The sequence below is a fragment of the Chiloscyllium plagiosum genome, unplaced genomic scaffold (assembly GCF_037043375.1).
Source record: "Chiloscyllium plagiosum isolate Xiang-an unplaced genomic scaffold, Cpla_swu_hap1 HiC_scaffold_7, whole genome shotgun sequence".
Taxonomy (NCBI): domain Eukaryota; kingdom Metazoa; phylum Chordata; class Chondrichthyes; order Orectolobiformes; family Hemiscylliidae; genus Chiloscyllium; species Chiloscyllium plagiosum.
Window position 1 is genome coordinate 91,556,016 of NW_028270145.1, and position 21,828 is coordinate 91,577,843.

Below are 21,828 nucleotides of genomic sequence, written 5' to 3' on the forward strand. Positions count from 1 at the left end.
CCCCTAACACAATTTATCTCTTGGAATCTGACGTACCCCTCGTTGCATTAGAGCCAGTCTCAATACCAGAAACTTGGCTGTTTGTGCTAGGTTCCCCTGAGAATCCATCACCCCCTACATTTTCCAAAACAGCACACCTGTTTGAAATGGATATATCCACAAAAGACTCCTGCCCCAGATGCTGATCTCTCTCTCACCCTTCCTGGAGTTAATCCATCTATGGGACTGTATCTGAGACTTTCCCCCCTTCCTATAACTGCCATCTAGGGATTACTGATGCTGCTTAAAATGACAGCTACAGGAATTTTCTCAGCAAAGGAATTACTGTAGTCCAGAAGCTGAGATGGTTGTGGATATTAATCATCTTTGTGTGCATCAGGTATGACCCCAGCCAGCAGCCATTCTAAAATTACCATTAAGCCAAGAGATCAACCCTGGTTCAGTGATGACTACAGGTTGGCATGCCAGGAGCATCAGGCATACTGCAGTTTCACCAATTTGACACCTCTTATCAAACAAAGATGACTAACTTGCCACCCTCTGCACACAGCAATAGAAATTAAATGATCCCACAATGAACAGATCAGATTAAATATTGTACTCATCCAATCACAAATAGTGGGACTTTTTTTAAACAAAATTACGAAAGGAGATGGTTTCAAAAAATATCCCTATTGTACTCGGTCCCCATTATTGGTATCAGTGTAATAGGCAAGGCTGAAGCATAAAAACATCTCTAATTTGATTCACTCCATGCAATCAAGAAATAATTGAGGGTTCAGGATATGGGTCCTAACAACATTCTGGCAATAGTACTGTGCTTCTAAACCAGCCAACCACACCAACCCTAGCAATGTGAAATAATTGCAGTTCAACCATATCTGGAGTAAAGAAAAATCCAACCTTGCTAATGACTATTACTTTAGTTTATACTCAATCATCTAAGTGTCATTGCTCCTGCTACTTAGTGACAATTACTCAACAATTACCTGCTCATTAGTACTTAATTTGGGTTCTGCCTGAGCCACTCAGCTCACTTCATTATAGCCTTGTCCAAACATAGATAAAAAGAGGTGAACTCCAGGAAAGTGAGGATGGTTCATCTTTACATTTTACCAGTATGGTGTCACAGATCCCTGACAAAAGTGCTGGCAATCGAAATCAGGTGAAAACCCTCAACAACAAAAAAACCCTGCAATGTTAACTTTGCATTCTCTCCATAATTGCTACCAGACCTGCTGAGTTTTTCCAGCCATTTTTATTATTGGAGGGGAAAAGACTCTGATGCACCTGACTCCAACCAGCAAAGGAAAATGGTTATGGTTGTTGGTTAGTCATCTCATGAACATCACATGACTGCAGGAGTACCTCAGGGTAGTGTACTCAGCTTAACATTTTCTAGCTGTTTCAATGATCTTCTGATTAGCAGATGGGGATATTTGAGGATTGTGAATGGTGTGGAACAATATTCAATTTCCCAGATTGTGAAGAAATCCATGTCCAAATGCAGCAAGATGGCTGATAAATGCCAAGTAACAATCACATGACAAGTGCCAAGCATTGATCAGCTCAAACAAACCAGCATTCCCTTTTGGTATTCAATGGCAATACCATCACTGTATTCTCCACATTAATATCATGAGGTTACTGCTGATCAAAAACAAAACTGTACCATCCATATAAAGAATGGTCGCTACAAAATCAAGTTAGAGGCTAGAAATTCTGCACCAATCAACTCACCTGACTCCTCAAAACCTGCCTGTCAACAGTGAGCGAATACTGCCAATTTGTCTCAATAAGTGCAACACTAATACTCCAGGAATTCAGTACAACCCAAGACACAGCAGCCTGCATGACTGGCATAACATCTAACATGTTCAACATGCACTCCCTCAACTGATGCAGTAGGAGCAGTGTAAACCGTTCATAATATTCACAGGAACAACTCAATGTTCTCAGACATCACCTTCCTTACCTGTGATCTGTCATCCAGAAGGAAAAGTGCAGCAAATACATGGGAACACCATAAGCTGCAAGGTCATCTTCAAGTTACACTATCCTGACTTAGAATTATTACTGTTCCTTCAGTGTCACTGGGTCAAAATTCTGAAATTCCTTCCGTAACTGCCGTGTGGGTGGCCCTACACCTATTGACTGTAGCAACTTAAGAGGGCAGTTCATCACAGTCTTCATGCTTGGACAAGGCTGTAATGAGATTGGGAGCTGAGTGGCTTAGCCAGAATGCAAATTAAGGGATTGGCAATAAATGTTCGCAAAGCTAATGACACCAACATCTTGTGAATTATTTTTAAATAACTATATAAGAATATTAAAGAATAGTACATACAATAATGTATCCCTATTGGTGAGTAGGTAAGAACATAAGTAGAAGTAGGCCATTCATCCCATCAAGTCTCCTCTGCCTTCAATGAGATAATCGTTTATCTGATAATCCTCGACTCCACTTTCCACGTGACAAACAATACTGCTGCACTTAACTCAGATGAACTAATGCTTTCTATCCTGCATAATTCAGTTGTGAAATTCTGTGCCCCAGTATGGCAGCTTTTAATAATCAAAGGCTGGGAAAATTCCTACTTTGCCATATTTACAGCAGTGTACTGGGATTCCAATAACTGAGGCTCTTGCATCATTGACTTATTACGAAATATATAGAATGTGTAATGACTCAGCCACTGAAAACCATGCAATCAACAAATTACATCAGTTTGTACTCATAACCTTGAATACTAACACTAATGTATCCAACTTAATAAGTTTGCTGCAATGAATGCTTAAAGTGGAATGTTTCAGACAATGTCACTCATGCCCCTTGATCATGAAATTTTTTCTAATTCATTTACAATGAATTAAATATTTAGCATTTATTGTTTCAATTTAAAACCTACTGCTCTAGTTCTGGCTGTGTTCAACAGTTTAATGTATTACAGGAAAGGAGAGCATACTCTATTTTTATTTGCATCAAACATCTATGGTCAGAAAGCTAGGGTGGGTAGAAACTGAGCTGCCTATTAAAACCATCCAGCCTTTCTCGGAGAGCAGCATATTACTTCAAAACGTAAACATTTTGTCACAAGTAATGTTCCCTCTTCACAGATTCAATGTGTATTTCCAGATTTTAAAAAATTTAGAATAGGAGTTGGAAGCAGAAGGCCAGTGGTGCAATGGAAATGCAATGTAAGGCTATGCAAAAGCTATTCATCTACACCAATGTGTGGATAGAGAGCATTTGTCTTTATACAGGGAATCCGTATTTGGCTTTTCCAACCCTTTAACCAAATATCTTTGTTCGCAATGTACCATCTGTTCTTCAGACAGTTGGTAAATAGCTTTAATGAGGCATTGGATCTATAGACAGCATTATGTGCAATAAGTCTTTTTTAAAAAAAACTTAGCCTAATATTGCTGAAATCTACAGGTCATCTGGAGAGATATGCAATTCAATACAGGACTACCAAAAGTTGGTATGAAATGGACTACAGAATCCCACCTTCTATCAAGACAAACTCATCCAGAACTTTTGCCCATTCCTTACTTCGTATCACCCTAATTCACCTGACCTCAAATTATGTATCTACATTTCAGCATGTCCATTTAAAAATTCTCTAATACTCCACTTTTTAGTTGACTTCATATCTCCCCATTCACTCCATGGCACTCACTCGATGGCATATGCATCTTTCTTAACTTTCAAAATCTTACGTGGCAAACGTAGTGTAACTGAGCAACAGAAGAATTAAACAAAATCAAATCTGTGTAAAAGGCTAAACTTGATTTTCTGATACAACCATTACCATAAATGAATCTGGAACCAAAGCTTCCTGGAACCTCTTCAATGTAATCAAAGCACATTCAATGTAATCAAAGCACTTCTTCAAAGCACAAAAATGTAATCAAACAGCAGCATTAATTTAAACAAAATGGCAGTTACTATCAGAAACTTTGTCGACTGAAGATAATTTTCCAAAAAGGTACTGCCCCTTACAAAAAACAAACAAACTCGCCATCTTAAAAAGTTCATAATATCTTTAAATACAACTGTCAAGTTGTTCTCTCGAGAGTGAACATAGCAAAATTAGATTGTTGGCTTTACTATTACTATAAATTTTAAGCTTTTGTTTTTAATGAAAAAGTGAAAGACAAACTCATTTCTAATTATTTAAAACTAACAATGTTAACAATCCATTCTTGTGATACTTGCATGTCATGTTAGTGGCAAAAGATGAACTATTATTCCTCCTGAAAAACTTCAAAATAGATTTCTGGCTATGGCTAGAAATGCTATTCCAGCAATGATTGCCCATCCTTAATTACAGTTAAGAGTCAACCACATTGCTGTGGGTCAGAAGTCATAAGTAAGCCAGACCAGGTTAGAATGGCAGATTGATTCACTAATATCCTTTAGAGACAATTGATTTTTTAAAAAATAGTTACGTAGTTACAGATTTTACGGAACTCTAACAAAAAAAAAAATCCTGACATGGTGGTATTGAAATCCACATCCCCAGAACTTTGGAAAGGTGAGTTTTGAAACAAGGAAATGTTGCATCTCAGAGCTCAAACTCTGGGTTTCATTTGAATTTCCTGCTTTCCAGCAACATAAATTTTCCATGCAGTTTTCAACTAGTTGATGTAGAAAAATGACACTTTTCTCCAAAATAGCAAATTCTCTCAGTTCATTAATGAGTTCTGGCTTTAAGTGGTTTACTCTAGAGATGATGCTGCCCAAAGATGGACATCTGTAGGGCACTGTGGATATTTTTGAAGTGCATCCATTATCTGACTGCTGTCCAGCAGCAGTTTCACCAGTTGATATTCTTTCTGTATTCGGACAGATGCTCCATCCATTGGCTTAACTAATTCCAGTTGTTGCAGATGCTCAAATGCCTGGAGGGAGAAATGGAAACATCTGGATTATCAGCAAGCAAGTTACTAATAGAATTAACAGTAAGGGAAATCATGGAAGTGGGCTACTGCTGAAAATAAATAAATTGTTGAAGCTTTTCAAGGTACACTTATCAGGTCAGTTTACAAATTCCAGGAGAAAAATCAACATTTCTACTGCACAAGAGGGGTGCTTACGGGTTGGCAAGTGAACTGTGGTTGAATCATGCTATCGAAGATTGTGATGCAAACTATTGGATTTACATTAACATTTAAAAGTAGTATTTATGGCAGGTTTAGGTTTCTGATTACTTTAAAACTTTTGAATGGAGTAGTCCTATGAAGTCCTTGGAATAGCGTGGGATATAGACTCATGCTACTTAGAAGGGAAGGATACCAAATGTTATCTTACAGTGAAGAGAGTTAGTGAGAAGCTTATTAGCAAAAGAAGTGAAGTTAAAAATTGAAACACCAAACCATCTATTTATAATACAAAATCAAAGGCTTAGCATACAGTAAATGTATAAATTCCATTAATTCCAAAACACTCCTTCATAAATTGAAGATGCGTAGAACTTCTGTATAGTACCTAAAATACCACTTGAACTATCCTCACACCTTGGCAGATTTAAGTCACTCAGGTTTTCAAATTTTAGTCTGGAGCCATCATACGTGACCCTCATCAATTCTTCACTGTAAGATAATCTAATTCACGACATAGACTCTTGCTACTTAGAAGGAAAGGATATGTCCCATTCTATTTCTAATGACTTCATAAGACTGCTCCACTCAAAAGTTTTCTAAAAAAAAAACTGAAATCCAAATACCTCCCTCTAAAAGGTGTTTCACTTGGCTTAAACAAAAAAAATTCCAGAAGTCTCTAACATCTTCATGACCCATTATTTACTGTGCTGTGTCAGCAAAATAACAAGTCTATTGGTGAATTAGAGGATAAAGATTTCATACTAGGCCCCAGCATTAGCCTGCATTTTGCCCACATCCCTTTAAACCTTTTCTATTCAGATACACATCCAGTTCATTCATTAGGGAAAAGTGAGGTCTGCAGATGCTGGAGATCAGAGCTGAAAATGTGTTGCTGGAAAAGCGCAGCAGGTCAGGCAGCATCCAGGGAACAGGAGAATCGACGTTTCGGGCATAAGCCCTTCTTCAGGAATGAAATGCCTTATGCCCGAAACGTCGATTCTCCTGTTCCCTGGATGCTGCCTGACCTGCTGCGCTTTTCCAGCAACACATTTTCAGCTCAGTTCATTCATTATACTAGCAAACTTGTACTAAGAAGTTGCCCCTCCAGCCCCTTTGAAATCTTTCTCCTTTTACCTTAAAAATGTGCCCTCTAGTTTTGAACTCCCCGACCTAGGGAAAAGACCTTTGCTATTCACCTAATTTATGATCTCTAAGGTCACCCCTCAAACTACTACGCTCTATTGACAAAAGTCCTAGCCTATCCAGCCTCTCCGTGTTACTTAAGCCCATGGAGTTTTTTTTGGGTAAATGTCAAAGATGATTGAACATAGAGCAGTAGTTGTGATCTGTGGACTTTGGCAAGGCCTTTGACAAGATCCCTCATACAGAAACTGAAGTCACATGGGATCCAGGGTGAACTGGCAAGATAGATACAGAACTGGCTTGGTCAGAGCAGATAAAGGAACAGTGCAAGAGTGTGTTTTTCTGACTGGGGATCTGTGACCAGTGATGTTCTGCAGGGATCAATGACGGCACTCTTGTTGTATAAGCATTTTGGAAGATCAATGCAAGAGGGAAGTATACAGTAAATGGCAGAACCCTTAGTAAAATACAGCAGGATCTAGGTGTTCAGGGCTACAGTTCCCTGTAAGTGGCAACACAAGTGGATAAGGTGGTCAAGAAGTGGCACAATACCCTTCATCAGTTGGGCATTGAGTTGGCAAGACATGCTGCATTAAGCTGTATAGAACTTTAGTTGGGCACATTTTGAATATTACATACAGTTCTGGTCGCCATTCCCACCAGAAGAATGTTCAGTCTTCGGAGTGGGTACACGATAGATTTACCAAGATATCTGGTTTGGGAAGGGTATTAGTTATGAGAAGCAGTTGGGCAAATATGATTTGTTTTCACTTGAATTTCAAAAAAGATAAAGGGTGACTTGACAAATTGACAAAATTATAAGAGGCATGGATAGTTGGAACCTTTTCCCCCTGGGTAGAAATGTCTAGGGCACATAGGTTTCAGGTAAAAGAGGTAATTTAAAGGAGATGTGAGAAACAAGTTCACCCCCCCCTCCCCACAGAGAGGGTGATAAGTGTTTGTAATACACTGTCAGTGGAGTATGATACAATCAGAGCATTTAAGAGGTATCTTAATAGATATATGAATAAGCAGGGAATAGAGGGACACAAACCACGTAAAAGGCAAAAGATTTGTAGTTTGGAAAGGCATAATGTGGTGATGGGCCAAAAGGCTAGTGAACATAAACCTCTTACAGAATTAAGCTGTGGAAATAAACAAATTGAAGGGAAGTTGAATCAATATTCTGCATCAGTCTCCATGGTCAAAGAAGCTAATAGCTTCCCAAAATGCTAAATAATCAAAGGCAAATAGAGAAGAGGAAATAAACACAATAACTATCAATTTTCTGATGGGGGCTGAAGACTGATAAGTTCCCAGGATGTGATGGATTGCAACCTTGGATAGTAAAAGCAATAATGATAGAGACATTGGATGCCTGATCATAATCTTCCAAGTATCCTTAAAGATTCTGCAAAGGTCTAAGGGATTGGAAAACTGTTCATATAGTGCCCTTATTCAAAGAGGAAGATGAAAAAGAAGAGATAACTACGTATCAAATAGCTTAAACCAGGTCATTGGGAAACACTAGAGTCTATTAGTAAGGATGTAATAGCAGACCATTTAGGAATACATGATATAATTAAGCAGAGTCAACATGGCTTCAGGAAGAGGAAACCATGTGTGAGAAATTTATTAGGTTTCTGAAGCATTGCATACTCTCCTTGTTAAAGGGGAATCAGTAGATGCATTATATTTGGATTTCCAAAAGACATTCAGTAAGATAACTCATTGACATTATCAATAAAGCATGGAAGATTATCAACTACAAAAATCCTAAAGGAAATATAGGATCAGAAGTCACCATTTACCCCCTAAAGCCTGCTTTCCCATTCTAGATCATAGCTGATTATCCAGCTCAATACAATTTGCTCACATTATCCTCATATCATCAGTACCAAGAAATCTATTCAACTGTCATGAATTTTACTCAACTCCATCTTTAGGAAAGATCTGAAAGAGTAAAAAGGGAGGAAATCAGAGCGGAAAAAAGTAGAGAGAACACTAAATTTCATGTCCATATAAATGAAATGTTTACTGTTTGAAACATTCCTTACCTTCAAAACTACCGGTTTTTTGAATTTATGCATTGAGTGACTCGTCCTTTGAATGAAATTCTGGAATTCTGCAATGCAACAACACATTCTAAATGACTGGAGGATATACCTACACTAGCCTTCCTCATTATTTATTTTTATTAGGAGCCAGACAATGATCCAAGTTATTGAAAAATTGTAATGCTTCATTCTGACTTCCTCTCACCCACATCATTCTATCCTCTTCCTCATTATGAAAACAAAAATCATGAATTTATACCTTTCAGCAATGGCATAAAAAAAATTAACTGGCATGATGTTCTGGAGAATGGACAGTTGGAATGGGGAATACAGCTGCTAGAAAATTCAGCCCCATATTTGTTGTTTATTTTAATACTCAAACTGCAATATAATACCATCTTCATACTGTTAGAAGTCAAAAGCATGTATGTTCACTTTAAAATAGAGGGTGTTTTCTGAATATTTAAGTAAACTTCAAGTACAGGCTCAGCTGCCCAAATGGAAAGGCTGGGAGATGGGCTGTTCCAAAATAGATACATGTAACAATTAGCTATTAAATGGATACCTGAGTTTTGGTTGCTGTTTTGACAACAATTCAAATTTAACCAATTAGTTTAAATTATGCCCAGGATACTGAAACACAATAGAGATTGAATTTATTGTTTTGACAACATTTGGACCAATGACATGGAACGATGTTGGGGGTTATAAAATGACGGCATTTTGAAAATTTGGTCAGAAAGCAACTGTCACCGAACAGCAGAGCAACTGCCATTGAGCTAACTGCTCATCTAATATCTCGCTCTCAAACATAATTAGAAAACATTCTATCAAAAAGTTCTCTTTTCCTAAAAAACATACTTGCAGTAAAAAAAAAACCAGGAAAATGTCCGAGTGAGATCATCAGATGGAAGACTGAGACAGCGGAGAAGACAGACTGCGTGGACTTGAGATTAACTTACTGTGATGTTTAATAATTATATTAATGGAACAGCACATTAAAAAGGATTGTGTTCTGTTAGGGGAAAGAGTGTTCAGTTTGTTAAAAGTTTTGTTTGGTATTTTATTAGGAAAATAATTTGTTATTTTTCTTTAAATAGTAGAAATTAGGAGTTCTCGGGCATTCACTCACTTTAACAGATTACAAAGCAAGGGAAGCTTTCTGGTGTTTGGTTTTAATTAAGAGTGGTTCAACCTCCCTGTTGTGACAACACTAAACTCCACAAATTTAACCTCATTTATATTAAAAATTCAAAGCTACATTGCAAGATCTCAACAGCACACTAATCTTGCACTTGTAGGAAAACCCACTTATTTGAACTTTTGTAAGGAAATAGAAAAGCCTTTGGCTACCAAATGTGCTCCTATCCATTTTACAAATTAGATTTAGAAACCAAGATAACTTATTAACCTTAAAAATTAAGAAAAGCTTACCATTGTAAACCATTTCAAAGTTAAAAGGCTCTCCTTCATATATTGAATTTAAGTGTTTCATGGCAATAATCAGGCAGAATTCCAGCACAGACAGACCTGCATGAGAAAACAGGATTGGATATGAAAGTTGAAATAATCTTAGCGGTGCATTTTAAGAGAAAACATTGAAACAAAATCCAAGAGTGATGAGCAGTTTCACTGAGACAAGTCTTGCATGTTGTGTATGACGACTTTCCAACATACTGCACAATGCAATCTCCTTTACACTGGCGAGACAAAACAGAAACGGAGTTAACATTTTGCAGAATACCTCCACCTTCCAGTTGCTTGCTATTTCAATAAACTACTTTGCTCCTATACAAATATTTGGGTCTGCTAGTTTTCCAATGAGAAACAATGCTAGCTGGAGGAACAGCACCTCATTTTCCACTTGTCTCTGTCATAGCCTCTAGGACTCAAGAAAAATGGAGGATAGAAGTGTTAGTATTATATCTTCCCACCCGGACTTGCAGCCGTATCTTTTTTAAAATATCTTGTTGACTTTGCTCTCAGCACCCAGACTCATCTTCTCCTTTTCACACCTTCATTTATAAGCAACTTGAATTGGTCTCTCTCACCATTAAGCAATCTTTTTCTCTGGGCTCCCTCATTCTATACCAGTTGTCTTCCTGCAACTCTTATAATGCAAATACATCTTCCAATCCCTTTCAGAACTGAAGGCTAGCCTTTAATCAGAATATGTTGACTGTTTCTGTCTCCACTGCCCCAGACCTACTTAGTATATTTGATACAGTCTGCTGGAGACACTATTTAAAAAACAGAAAAACAAAAAAGCCACAGAATATTCCATAGGTTCAATCTACTCTTAGATAATGCAGAGTCCTAGATCTTGGTGATTAAAGAGAAGATGAAAACAGGAGGAATCTTGAAGTGCAGTCACAGCTCATTTGCATACAGTAAGGTTCCATAAATAGATATGTAGGATGTTTTTCAAAAAAAAAACATCTGCAGGGTAATATCTCAAAAAACACCTTTCAACAGTACAGCAATCCCTCAGTACCACACAATTATTCATCCAGACAATGCTTGCAACTTTCTCAAGGGAGGCTTCAACATATATCCCGTCTTTTAGAAACAAAGACTGCAACAACTGAGCCAAATCTAACATCCAAATGTATGGAAGCTAAACTCCAAATGATTGCAAGTTGGTTATATAGTGCCCTTAAAACAAAAAAGATACAGGCATAGGACTTCAAAGACTTCTTGGAACGAGAGTGAATGATGGAATCTACTAATTGATTGTTTTTATAATAATGTGAGGATTATAGGATAGCCATCCTCCACTGCGTTTATTCAGAATTTGCAGAATGATCAACGAATTAACACAGCAGAACTTCTAGGGATTTCCTAATTCTCTAAAAAGACAGGACATGTAGATTTTCATGGTCATATATATTGGCTACTGTTTTTATGTCTTGCTAAAGCTTTTTATGTTATTAAATTTAAAGCACCAGAATGATGAAAAAAAAATACAGGCAGTAGTGTCAGTTTTAAAATTCTGAGCTTCACAATCAAAGAATATTGACTAGAAGTTAGCTCACAAATAAACATAATATTAATGTTCCCAAATATGGATGGCTCAGTTAAACAGTTTCGTTTTGAAGCTTTCCTGAAGGCAGCTGATAGCATAACAAGTGTTAACGAGACCCCTTCTGGAAAGCTGGAAACTCTTCCTTAGTAAGTTAGAAGAGGCAGCCAGCCACAACATTTTCTATGTTGAACTCAAAATGGTTCCATCATTTTTTTTCTGCTAGCACAGAAAATAGGCTTATGCAAAGTTTATGTTGCATTTGCAAAGGCTGCAATGGATAATATTATCCCTTCATATCTCTAGTACCTAGATTAAATAAATTTAGCTTTCCTTACCATGCAGTAAATTTGCTTTAGAATCCATCATGTACTGTTTGCTGGCTGCTAGAAGGTCTGTTGGCTGAATATTTGGGTTGGAGACAGTCACATGACTAAGTGTGAGCATCTGAAAAAAAATGTAAGTGTAACATAATCAGCTTGAACTAAATAACTTATTTAGTTATGAATTGAATTTTACCAGGGAATGGAACAATATTTATATTCTCTATGGCAAATGGTTTTTCGCATTGTTAATGGAATTTCACATTTGTGTGGAACTTAATTTATCGTTACCTCATTGGATAAAAGCTCCAATGGAATGACAAAATCAGAAGGATTACCGGAATGCGACAAAATACAAATGGAGTATAATTTAAATGATTAACTTTCAAAGCAAATTAGTCAGCTCAAATGTGCAAAACAAGGTCGGGGACATAGGACAACAAGGAACCAATTTGCCAAAAGGGGATGCTTGCATTCAGATCTGATATTGAGAAAACAAACATTGTCCAAGAAGAGGAGTGATGGCCAACTTCTGGCTGCTCTGATTGCCAGACAGCTTATGCACTTTGCCAAGCATGAATTAAGTTCAGTCCAACTTGGATGGATTTTTCTTTTTTTTTAAAAACAAAATGTTAACTTTACAATCAGAATGTCTGGTTAACTTTATAAACGTTGCAGAAGGGACTTTGGTGACAATTATGCTTTCTTCAAATGAAACTCTGACTGCATCCAACTTCACTTTAACCTCTAGCACCTTGTGTCTTTACAGGCATGAAAGAGAATAATGGGGTTTAAAACGTATTTTCACTCCTACTTGGTCCTTGAACAATTTCACAGGTACAATGCCATGGGCATATTCAGTCATCTCTCAATCCATCAAAATGTCCATTTTCCTACCAGCCACTCAAGTTGTGCCTATTTTTGTAAAGTTGACTCCGGCACCAGTGTGTTCTAGTCAGCAACAAGATCCTGTAGGCAGGTGCTGTGTAGCCAGAAGTAATTTTAAGAGCTTTCAGTGGATGTTCAGTAGCATTTCATTGCCAAAACATAAGAAGGGAAGCACTGCGTAGCAGCACCAGAATAGACAAAGTGAGAATGTATTTCTTTGTATTTCCACAAGGATAATTGCTAGTTTAAGTTGTTCATTTAACAAATGAATAGAGATGAACCACTTCCTCCTGTGCATAGATTCTTCACATTGGCAATGACCTCAACATGTCGACTGTGGTCAGTCTCATTGTAAACAGAATATACAGTGAAGGTCTGTGTGGGAGTGAAAAACATAACCAACTTAAACCACTGGTTAACTCAAAAGTGCTGGGTTGCATAATCAGACCAAGTAGAACATTTTTCACATTCCACCCATGCTTGCTATACATGTTAACCATAAGGATACCCTACCGAAAACAAGTTCCATTGTGCAGTGCTAGTAATTACAGAAAAGTGGTCAATTGCTAGGTTAAACAGTTATAAAATTACTTTTGAGCATTAATAAGCTCTTACCAGTACCATATGCAGAGAGCGGAAATCTTTACTGGAATTGAAGTGCTTCTGTAAAATATCTTCCACCATCTTTTCTTTGCACAGAGACTAGGAGGGTAACAACGTTTCAGATGAGTATTAAACAGCAGCTAGTACAGGGAACTACCAAAGCAGACAAATTAAACAACAGGATAGGATTTACTGCGGTAGATCTCAGATTACCACTCAAGTCTCTCCTGATAATGCTGAATGGAATGCCAACAAGCACCCAATTACTAAAAATAATCGGAGTGGCAACCTGGTGACAAATGGAATTCTTCAAGCTAATATTTGCTGATTCTATAGAATTATAAAATACAATAACTTCTGCATATGTACACAAGGAGATTGTTAAGATCCAAGGTTGGAAATTTTTAAAGATTTTTTTTAACAATTAAGTCATGAATCCAATTGTCACAAGATTAATCCTCCCAAATAATCATTGCTCTCAAGATGGTGATGGGGACTCACCACCTGGAATCACTGTCGTCTACAAAGTAAGCTACTCTCAGCCATTTAAGGAGCAAGACATTTGATCATCCAATGATGGAGGAGCGGCAATATATTTTGCAGTCACTTGGAAGGAGTACTGGAAGTTGGCAGTATTCTTATTTCTGTGCCATGTTATTCTGCATGACAGAGGTCAAGGGTTGGAAGATCAATTAGACATTTACTGATCTGACAACTGTGTGTGGACCATTGAACTATGTTTTTAGCAGTTCACTTTGTATAAGAGGGAAAAGCTTTGCAGTTACTCACTGCAGGATTCCTACCTACTGACCTTCTCTAGTCGCTACAGTATTTATATGGCTAGTCCAGTTGGTTTCTATCAATGGGAACACTGCAGGCATGGAGACTGGAGGATTCGACAATGGTAATGCCATAAAATGTCAAAGTGTAATGGTTAGATTCTTTGGTCATTGCCTGGTAAGAAATTTAGCTCATCTGCATTTTGATTAAATAAAAGGATCTTAAGGACTGATCATAATGCGACAAAAACAACATGGACGAGTTGGACCGAAGGGTCTGTTTCCATGCTGTACATCTCTATGACCTGACAGGAAACAATTTTCATTACAATCACCAAAGACACATAAAAGTTAATCTTTCCAGCATGAGAATTGCTATTATTGAAGTCTATATCTTCTATTGCATTTCACATATAGATGAGGTGCTTCTAATGTTCATAAGGAATCTAGTCACAGTACTTTCATCAACTGCCTAGAAAGATTCATATCTAGAGTACTGGCTATATAAGTGATCTCAAGAAAAGGTACCTGGATATTTCGATTCCATTCCTGTGCAAATCTCTCATCAGGAAATTCTTTTGGCAAGGCAAGTTGCTGCTGGAACATCTCCACATATTGTTGGAAGCCGAATGTGTTTAGCAAATGAATCTGCCTGTGCGAAAATCTGGACTTCACACGCTTTTCTAGAAGTTCTAAAACATCCTAAAGTTTCAGCAGAAAGGTTATGAAGTGAAAAACATGGTAAATACCACAAAATTCATCAACTGAAGAACTACATTTCATCAAAAGTACCTGAAGACTTAACAATTTTTGTGTAACCACAATTGCTGACAACCGGTGTCCTATGCATAATCAGGCTGAGAGATCTGCTGATTGTGAAATCTATTTGGATCAATAATTGTAACATCTCAGATTTAACAGCTAACGCATGACCACTAACTCTTTTGCTTCTGAAACAGATCATAAACTGTAACTGAAGCTCATTGGTCACTAATGCACTAAGTAATATCTTGTTCTGGCAAACGAAAAGAAACGTGCTTAACAAAAGCAGAAATCCTTCAAAGTTGTGCTTGAAATGGGTCAAGACCATATGCTGCATCAGAATCTCATAAGACTAAAAATGTTATTACAGAGATAATGGATGATCAGAAAAGACAACAATGCTCACAAGAGCATTTGGGTACTTATTAATAACCATTTCCAAGCAAGGACACAGAGTCATAGGACAGAAGAAGAGACAAAAGAAGGGCAACAATTTACATTAATATGTAAATCCCAAAACCTTTTAAAGTTACCTCAAGAATGCGCATTAAGGTTTTATAAAAAAGTAACATCTCACCTCAGACAATGCATTAAGTGTGTGAGGTTAGAGTTTATCTGTATCTTAATCTGGAGTCAGACTGCTTCTATTTCCAAAGTAGAATTTATAAAATATTACATGGCTTGACAGCCTGCAGCATGTATCCGCAAATATAGTTCTGCAAATGCAAATTCACCCCATAGACTGTGTGTGTGTGTGTGTGTGTGTGTGTGCGCACAAGCGAAGGAGCATAAGCATGTGAGAGGATGTAGAAGTAGGTGAGTGTGGAGGGCGTATGTGTGTGTATGAGAGAGGGACAGCGCGAGTGTCAGCATGCTTGTGCACAGTGTAGTGGGGTCACCCGTCATGTGACATGAACCCAAGGTCCCAGTTGAGGCCATCCTCATTGGTATCAAACTTGGTTAATCAGCCTCTGCTTGGTCACTTTGTGTTGAAGTCCGCCTTTGAGGATGGTCATCTGAAGGTCTGAGGCAGAATGTCCCTGACTGCTGAAGTGTTCTCCGCTTGGGAGAGAACACCCTGTCTGGTGATTGCTGCACAGTGTCCATTCATCCATTGTCAAAGTGTCTGCTTGCCTTCCGAAGATACACAAAGCCAACACACCTGGATATTCCATCATATCAGACAATGGGACAGTGAGAAAGAACCTCTCTGGCTATGTCAAAGGCATCTTAAAAAGCATTGTACAGGGGACCCCCCCTTCTGCCACAACACTAGATTTCTTACAGAAACTCAGCACCCATGGACAAGTTGAACTGGGAACATTCCTTTTCACAATGGACATTTTAGCTCTCTACACCAGCATCTCCTCCCCAAGATGACAGCATCACTGCAACAGCCTCAGTACTCAATACCAACAACTGCCAATCTCAGAGCATCATCCTCCAACTCATCCACTTCATCCTCGATCACAACATCTTCACCTTTGACAACCAGTTCTTCATCCAGCCACAAAGAACATCCAAAGGGGCCAAATTTGCACCCCAATATGCCAACATCTTCATGCACAAGTTCGAACAAGACTTCTTTGTTGCACAGGACCTCTACACTATTCACTAGACATATGGACGACATTTTCTTTCTCTGGACCCATGGCGAGCAGTTACTTAAACAACTACACACAGTGATATCAACAAGTTTCATCCCACCATCAAACTCACCATGGACTACTCTTCAGCATCGGTCTCATTCTCCATCGTGGACGGGCTCCTCAGTATCTCGCTGTACTGCACACTCATGGATAACCCCACAATGCTACACTTCTCCAGCTTCCACCCAAAACATTAAAACAGCCATCCTCTACACATAAAGGATCCGTTCGGATGAGGAGGAACGTGATGGGTACCTGAAAGTGTTCAAAGGATGCCCTCATAAGAGCAGGATACGATGCTCAACTCATCGATTGCTAGTTCCCATGTGCCACAGCTAGAAATCGTAATGACCTCCTCCGGAAACAGACATGGGATGCAACTGACAGGGTACCCTTCGTTATCCAGTTCTTCCCAGGAGTGGAAAAACTGTTCTTCACAGCCAGCAACACATTATCAATGAGGATGAGCACCTTGCCAAGATCTTCGCTATACATCCACTTCTCACCTTTAAAACAACAAAACCTTAAACAGATCATTGCTTGCAGCAAACTGCGCAGCCTTCAGGACAACACTGACCACACTGTACAACCCGGTCATGGCAACCACTGCAAGACATGTCACAGTGTCGACACAGGTACCACCATTACACATGGGGATATGACCCATCACATATGTGGCAGGTACTGTGACTCGGCCAAAATAGTCTTCTCATTCACTGCAGACAAGGTTGCTCCGAGATATGGTATATTGATGAGACTGAGCTACGACAACGGACGAATGGACACTGTGCAACAATAGTCAGACAGGGGTGGTTCCTCCCAGTCTGGGGAACATTTCAGCGGTCAGGAACATTCAGCATTGGATCTTCGGTGACCATCCTCCAAGGCAGACTTCGGGATACACAACAACAAAGTGGCTGTGCTACAGGTGACACCACCACACTTTACACACTCCTACACATGCACACTTACATACTCACACTCACGCAGACCCCCTCTCATACACATACAACCCCCCCAACACACTCACCCTCTCACAGGCTGATACGCCATCTCTCACACACTTTACCAAGTATGCACACACACATATGGGGTTAATTTGAATTTGCAGTATTATATTTGCTAATACATTCTATTTTGGTCAAAAAGCGCTTAATCTGCAGCGCTCAATCCATGTAATATTTCAAATTCCACTTTGGAAATAGAACCAGTCTGACTCAAGACTGGGAAACAGACAACTCTTTGACCTCACACCTTTAATACATTGTCTGAGCTGAGACATCACTTTTTCTTGATAAAACCTTAAGTTATCTTGAGAAAGTGACGGAAAAGTAGTTCTGGGATCTACATATTAATGAATCAAAACCTGCAATCCTTTCTAAAACATGAAAGACTTAACAGCAATCTAGGTTTTTTTTCCTAGGAAGGTTCTTTGGAAAGAAAGGTACTTTGCTCAATATATCATTTCAGTTGCATGACACTGTAAACCTTTGCTATAAAAGTCTGTCTTGGGATCTTATTCTCCACAACCACCTGATGAAGGAGCAGCACTCCGAAAGCTAGTGCTTTTAATTAAACCTGTTGGAATATAACCTGGTGTTGTGATTTGTAAACGTTGTCCATCTCAGTCCAACACTGGCTCTCCTCCACACTTTAAACAGTGAAATAGGCATGAGGGACTAGGAAGGTCTATTCAAAAGAAACTGAACTGACATCTCTCAGAGTTTCGTAACAGGGAACAAATAGAAGGGCTATAATTTCCGGGTGATCCAAGTCTGAAATCATAGGCACATAATTTATCTTTACATTGCGTGTTGAAGGGAAACTGGGGAACATAAGGGGAATGAACAAGCCCCTAAAATATAGAAAGGAAAAATGAACAAATTGCATTGAAGTTCTCCCATTTAGCACTCAGTAGCGATAGCTTTATCATCCACATACACATGGTGAATCTAAGAATTCACAAGCTCTGTCAGGCAATAGAAAGATGCGAGAAAATCTTTAAAAATAGAAATTTATCATTGACAAAGTTGTTTGCAAAAAATAAATGAACACAGTTGAAATTTATGCTTGTTATCTACAAAGTATTTGGCATAATAGACATAACAAAGGCTCAGATCACATATAGAAGGATAAAAGAAGGGGATTAAAGCAAACATCAATAAGACACTGAAGAAAATGAGAACACTGCGAAAAACCTTTCAATTTAAGCCCTCACTACAAGGAGACATCTTTTCCATCCATTATTCACATGGTCAACACAATTATGCAAAAAATAAAGTAATAATTCTTTTTACAGTTGATCCAACTTTTCTTTTTATAAACAGATTCTTCTGTATACTTTTATTAGAACCAATGCTTTGCGAGCAAAAATCAGATTATTGTTGAATACATACAGATTATTGAACATTAATAATTATGAGTTGTAATGTCAATAGCGTGGATAAATACCCACACTGGCTGAGGTCACCATGAATGGCACACGCTGAACCTCTCCTCGAAACCAAGGCACAGTGACCCTCATGTCATCCTACCGTCAGGTCTCGGTCTCTCCCTCTCCGAGGGCAGACCTATGATCCAGTAGGACGATGGCAACTTTGCTCTTGTAGTAACTGACCTCAGGTGAGGCAAGAAACTATGCATGTCTTAAAATGCATGTAAATTAAATCAAATGTTAATCAATAGGAATTAGAAGATCCTGTGATATGGTTGTCAATTGATCCTACTTAGTTTGAATACACCAATTAAGCAGATAGTATACATTAAGTTCAATCTGTTAGAATTAAGCAAGACTGCGATATTCAAAATACCACCATGTCCCAATTATACAGTCCAGTATACTCTAGTTCCCAATGTCACATTTGTCTTGTTACCCTTAGATGCTAAGAAGTACATTCTCTTCAGATAGCAACTAACATTGAATGTTTGCCAAGAGTAGCCCAAGGTTTGTTACACTTTACTCAGCTTTGTTTAATTAGATATTCTAAAATTTATTTTGGATTTGAAATTCAATGGCGCAAGTTCATTTTCTGTTGAGAATCATCTCAGTCAACTGAATGTTGCCACGGTTGGCCAAAGGAATGGCTAGCAACATTCATTTAGTGCTGAGCTTGAAATGCAGCTTACAAGTTAATTTATCTACAATTTTAAAAGCTGCATTCCAGCACTCTCCCCTTACTTGCAGTCATGAAAAGTCCAAATGATATTGGTTCTTGTTTGGGTCTTCAGCAGAATGAGAAAGACAAAAATGACGAGGGTGAAGAAAGAAAGCAAGAATAATTTTGGAAAACAGTATTTTCAACCTTAGATAAAGAACTGAAATGCTTTTAAAAATATATATATGTTAAAGACATTTTTGTCTTTAAAGGGACTTACCAATCGACAAGTCAGGCCTACTACAGCTACAGGTGTCTGGGCAGACTGAGCAACATCAAGGAGATTATAAAGTAAGGTTTGATTCTTGTGATGTGCAAAGAGGTCAAATTCATCCAAGATAAAAAGCACTGGCCTGCTGTTGCTTCGGTTTCCTAGAAATAAAATATCAGTTCCACTAAAACAAAGTTGAAGATTTCGATTCTCCAAGCCTATATTTATAACAAATCGGTTTTCCTTTTCTCGTCCCATCCCCATTTATTTTCAGGCTTTGTAGCGTTCAGATGCAGACTGAGTAATTGTAAGATGTGTTGAACATTATGCAATCAGAGAACATCTTGAATTTTGACCTTATGATGGAGGAACTAGAGATCGTTGGGTAAAGGACCACACTAACTCTTGCAGAGATGTTCTTGAGACTAGGTGACTCATGAACTACAACTACTTCTTTGTGCCTGGTAATGACTCCAACCAATGGAGATTTCTCCCTACCCTCAATTCCCGTGGATTTCAGTTTTGTGTGACTCAATATCCTAGAACATCGAAGAACACTTGGAGAATCAGGAAGGCCACATTCTATTGACCAACTTTCACTAGGTTTATTCCTAAAGGCACAAAAGACACCTGCAAGTTTCACTATATCATGTAGGCAGGTTTGATTTAAATTATTTATGAATGAACAAGTAAGTGGATGAGGTTCTAACTGCTGCTGGGCAAGGTTCTTATCACATTCTCATTATGGTCTTAATCATTTCCATTTTTGCCACCACCAGAACTCTGATGCCCTAACCTACTACATTTGCTCCAGTTAGCACCACAAAATCTAGCTCCTAGAGCACTCGTTTGAAATGGAATTGCTTCATTATTTTAAAAAGATACAAGAGAGATGTTCCCTTTTCCTTCACATAGTTGATTTTACAATCCTAAGGGTTTCTATTAAAATTAGAAGAACAAGCAGATATAAGCAGCTAGATAGTTGTGCAAGTCCTTTTTGGCAAGAAACTAATGACAACTATTATTACTTCAAAAAATATATAATGGGATGAGAGACCCAGCCATTTTCAATTGCTTCATCCATGACTCTCAAAGTTCCATTTGCAACACAAATAGTGAAACAGTCCGTACTTGACTGCCCCGGCCGACCCATTGTCACCGCCTGCTCCTGCCCCACCGAACTCATCTCCGCATATCTTGACACCGTCCTGTCCCCCTTAGTCCAAGAACTCCCCACCTACGTTCGGGACACCACCCATGCCCTCCACCTGCTCCATGATTTGCGCTTCCCCAGTCCTCAACGCCTTATTTTCACCATGGACATCCAGTCCCAGTACACCTCCATCCCCCATCACGAAGGACTCAAAGCCCTCCGCTTCTTTCTTTCCCGCCGTACCGACCAGTACCCTTCCACTGACACCCTCCTTCGACTGACTGAACTGGTCCTCACCCTGAACAACTTCTCTTTCCAATCCTCCCACTTCCTCCAAACGAAAAGAGTAGCCATGGGCACCCGCATGGGCCCCAGCTATGCCTGCCTCTTCGTAGGATATGTGGAACAATCCATCTTCCGCAACTACACTGGCCCCACCCCCCACCTTTTCCTCCGCTACATTGATGACTGTATCGGCGCCGCCTCGTGCTCCCACGAGGAGGTTGAACAGTTCATCCACTTCACCAATACCTTCCACCCCGACCTCAAATTCACCTGGACAGTCTCAGATTCCTCCCTCCCCTTCCTCGACCTTTCTGTTTCTATCTCAGGCGACCGAATCAACACGGACATCTACTACAAACCGACCAACTCCCACAGCTACTTGGACTACACCTCCTCCCATCCTGCCCCCTGTAAAAACGCCATCCCATTCTCCCAATTCCTTCGACTCCGCCGCATCTGCTCCCAGGAGGACCAGTTCCAAAAACGCACAACCCAGATGGCCTCCTTCTTCAAGGACCGCAATTTCCCCCCCCCCCCCGACGTGGTCGACGATGCCCTCCACCGCATGTCTTCCACTTCCCGCTCCTCCGCCCTTGAGCCCCGCCCCTCCAACCACCACCAGGACAGAACCCCACTGGTCCTCACCTACCACCCCACCAATCTCCATGTACAGCGCATCATCCGCCGTC

The 21,828-nt window shown here is 39.2% G+C and overlaps 1 protein-coding gene across 4 annotated transcripts in view; it reads right to left on the bottom strand.

Annotated features, from left to right (window-relative positions):
• Window positions 1-4,122: 4,122 nt before the first annotated feature.
• orc4 (origin recognition complex, subunit 4) overlaps window positions 4,123-21,828 on the bottom strand; it is a 66,070-nt gene continuing 48,364 nt past the window's right edge. For 2 of the 4 annotated variants that reach the window (XM_043694127.2, XM_087989239.1), the window contains exons 9-15: window positions 19,711-19,862; window positions 14,453-14,626; window positions 13,158-13,244; window positions 11,670-11,778; window positions 9,744-9,839; window positions 8,310-8,377; window positions 4,123-4,908 (exon numbers count right to left, since the gene is read on the bottom strand). In XM_043694127.2, the coding sequence (XP_043550062.2) occupies window positions 4,726-4,908; window positions 8,310-8,377; window positions 9,744-9,839; window positions 11,670-11,778; window positions 13,158-13,244; window positions 14,453-14,626; window positions 19,711-19,862 (869 nt within the window). In that variant the 3' untranslated portion in view covers window positions 4,123-4,725. The remainder of the gene's footprint in view (window positions 4,909-8,309; window positions 8,378-9,743; window positions 9,840-11,669; window positions 11,779-13,157; window positions 13,245-14,452; window positions 14,627-19,710; window positions 19,863-21,828) is intronic. The other 2 variants (XM_043694129.2, XM_087989240.1) reach the window with 2 other exon arrangements.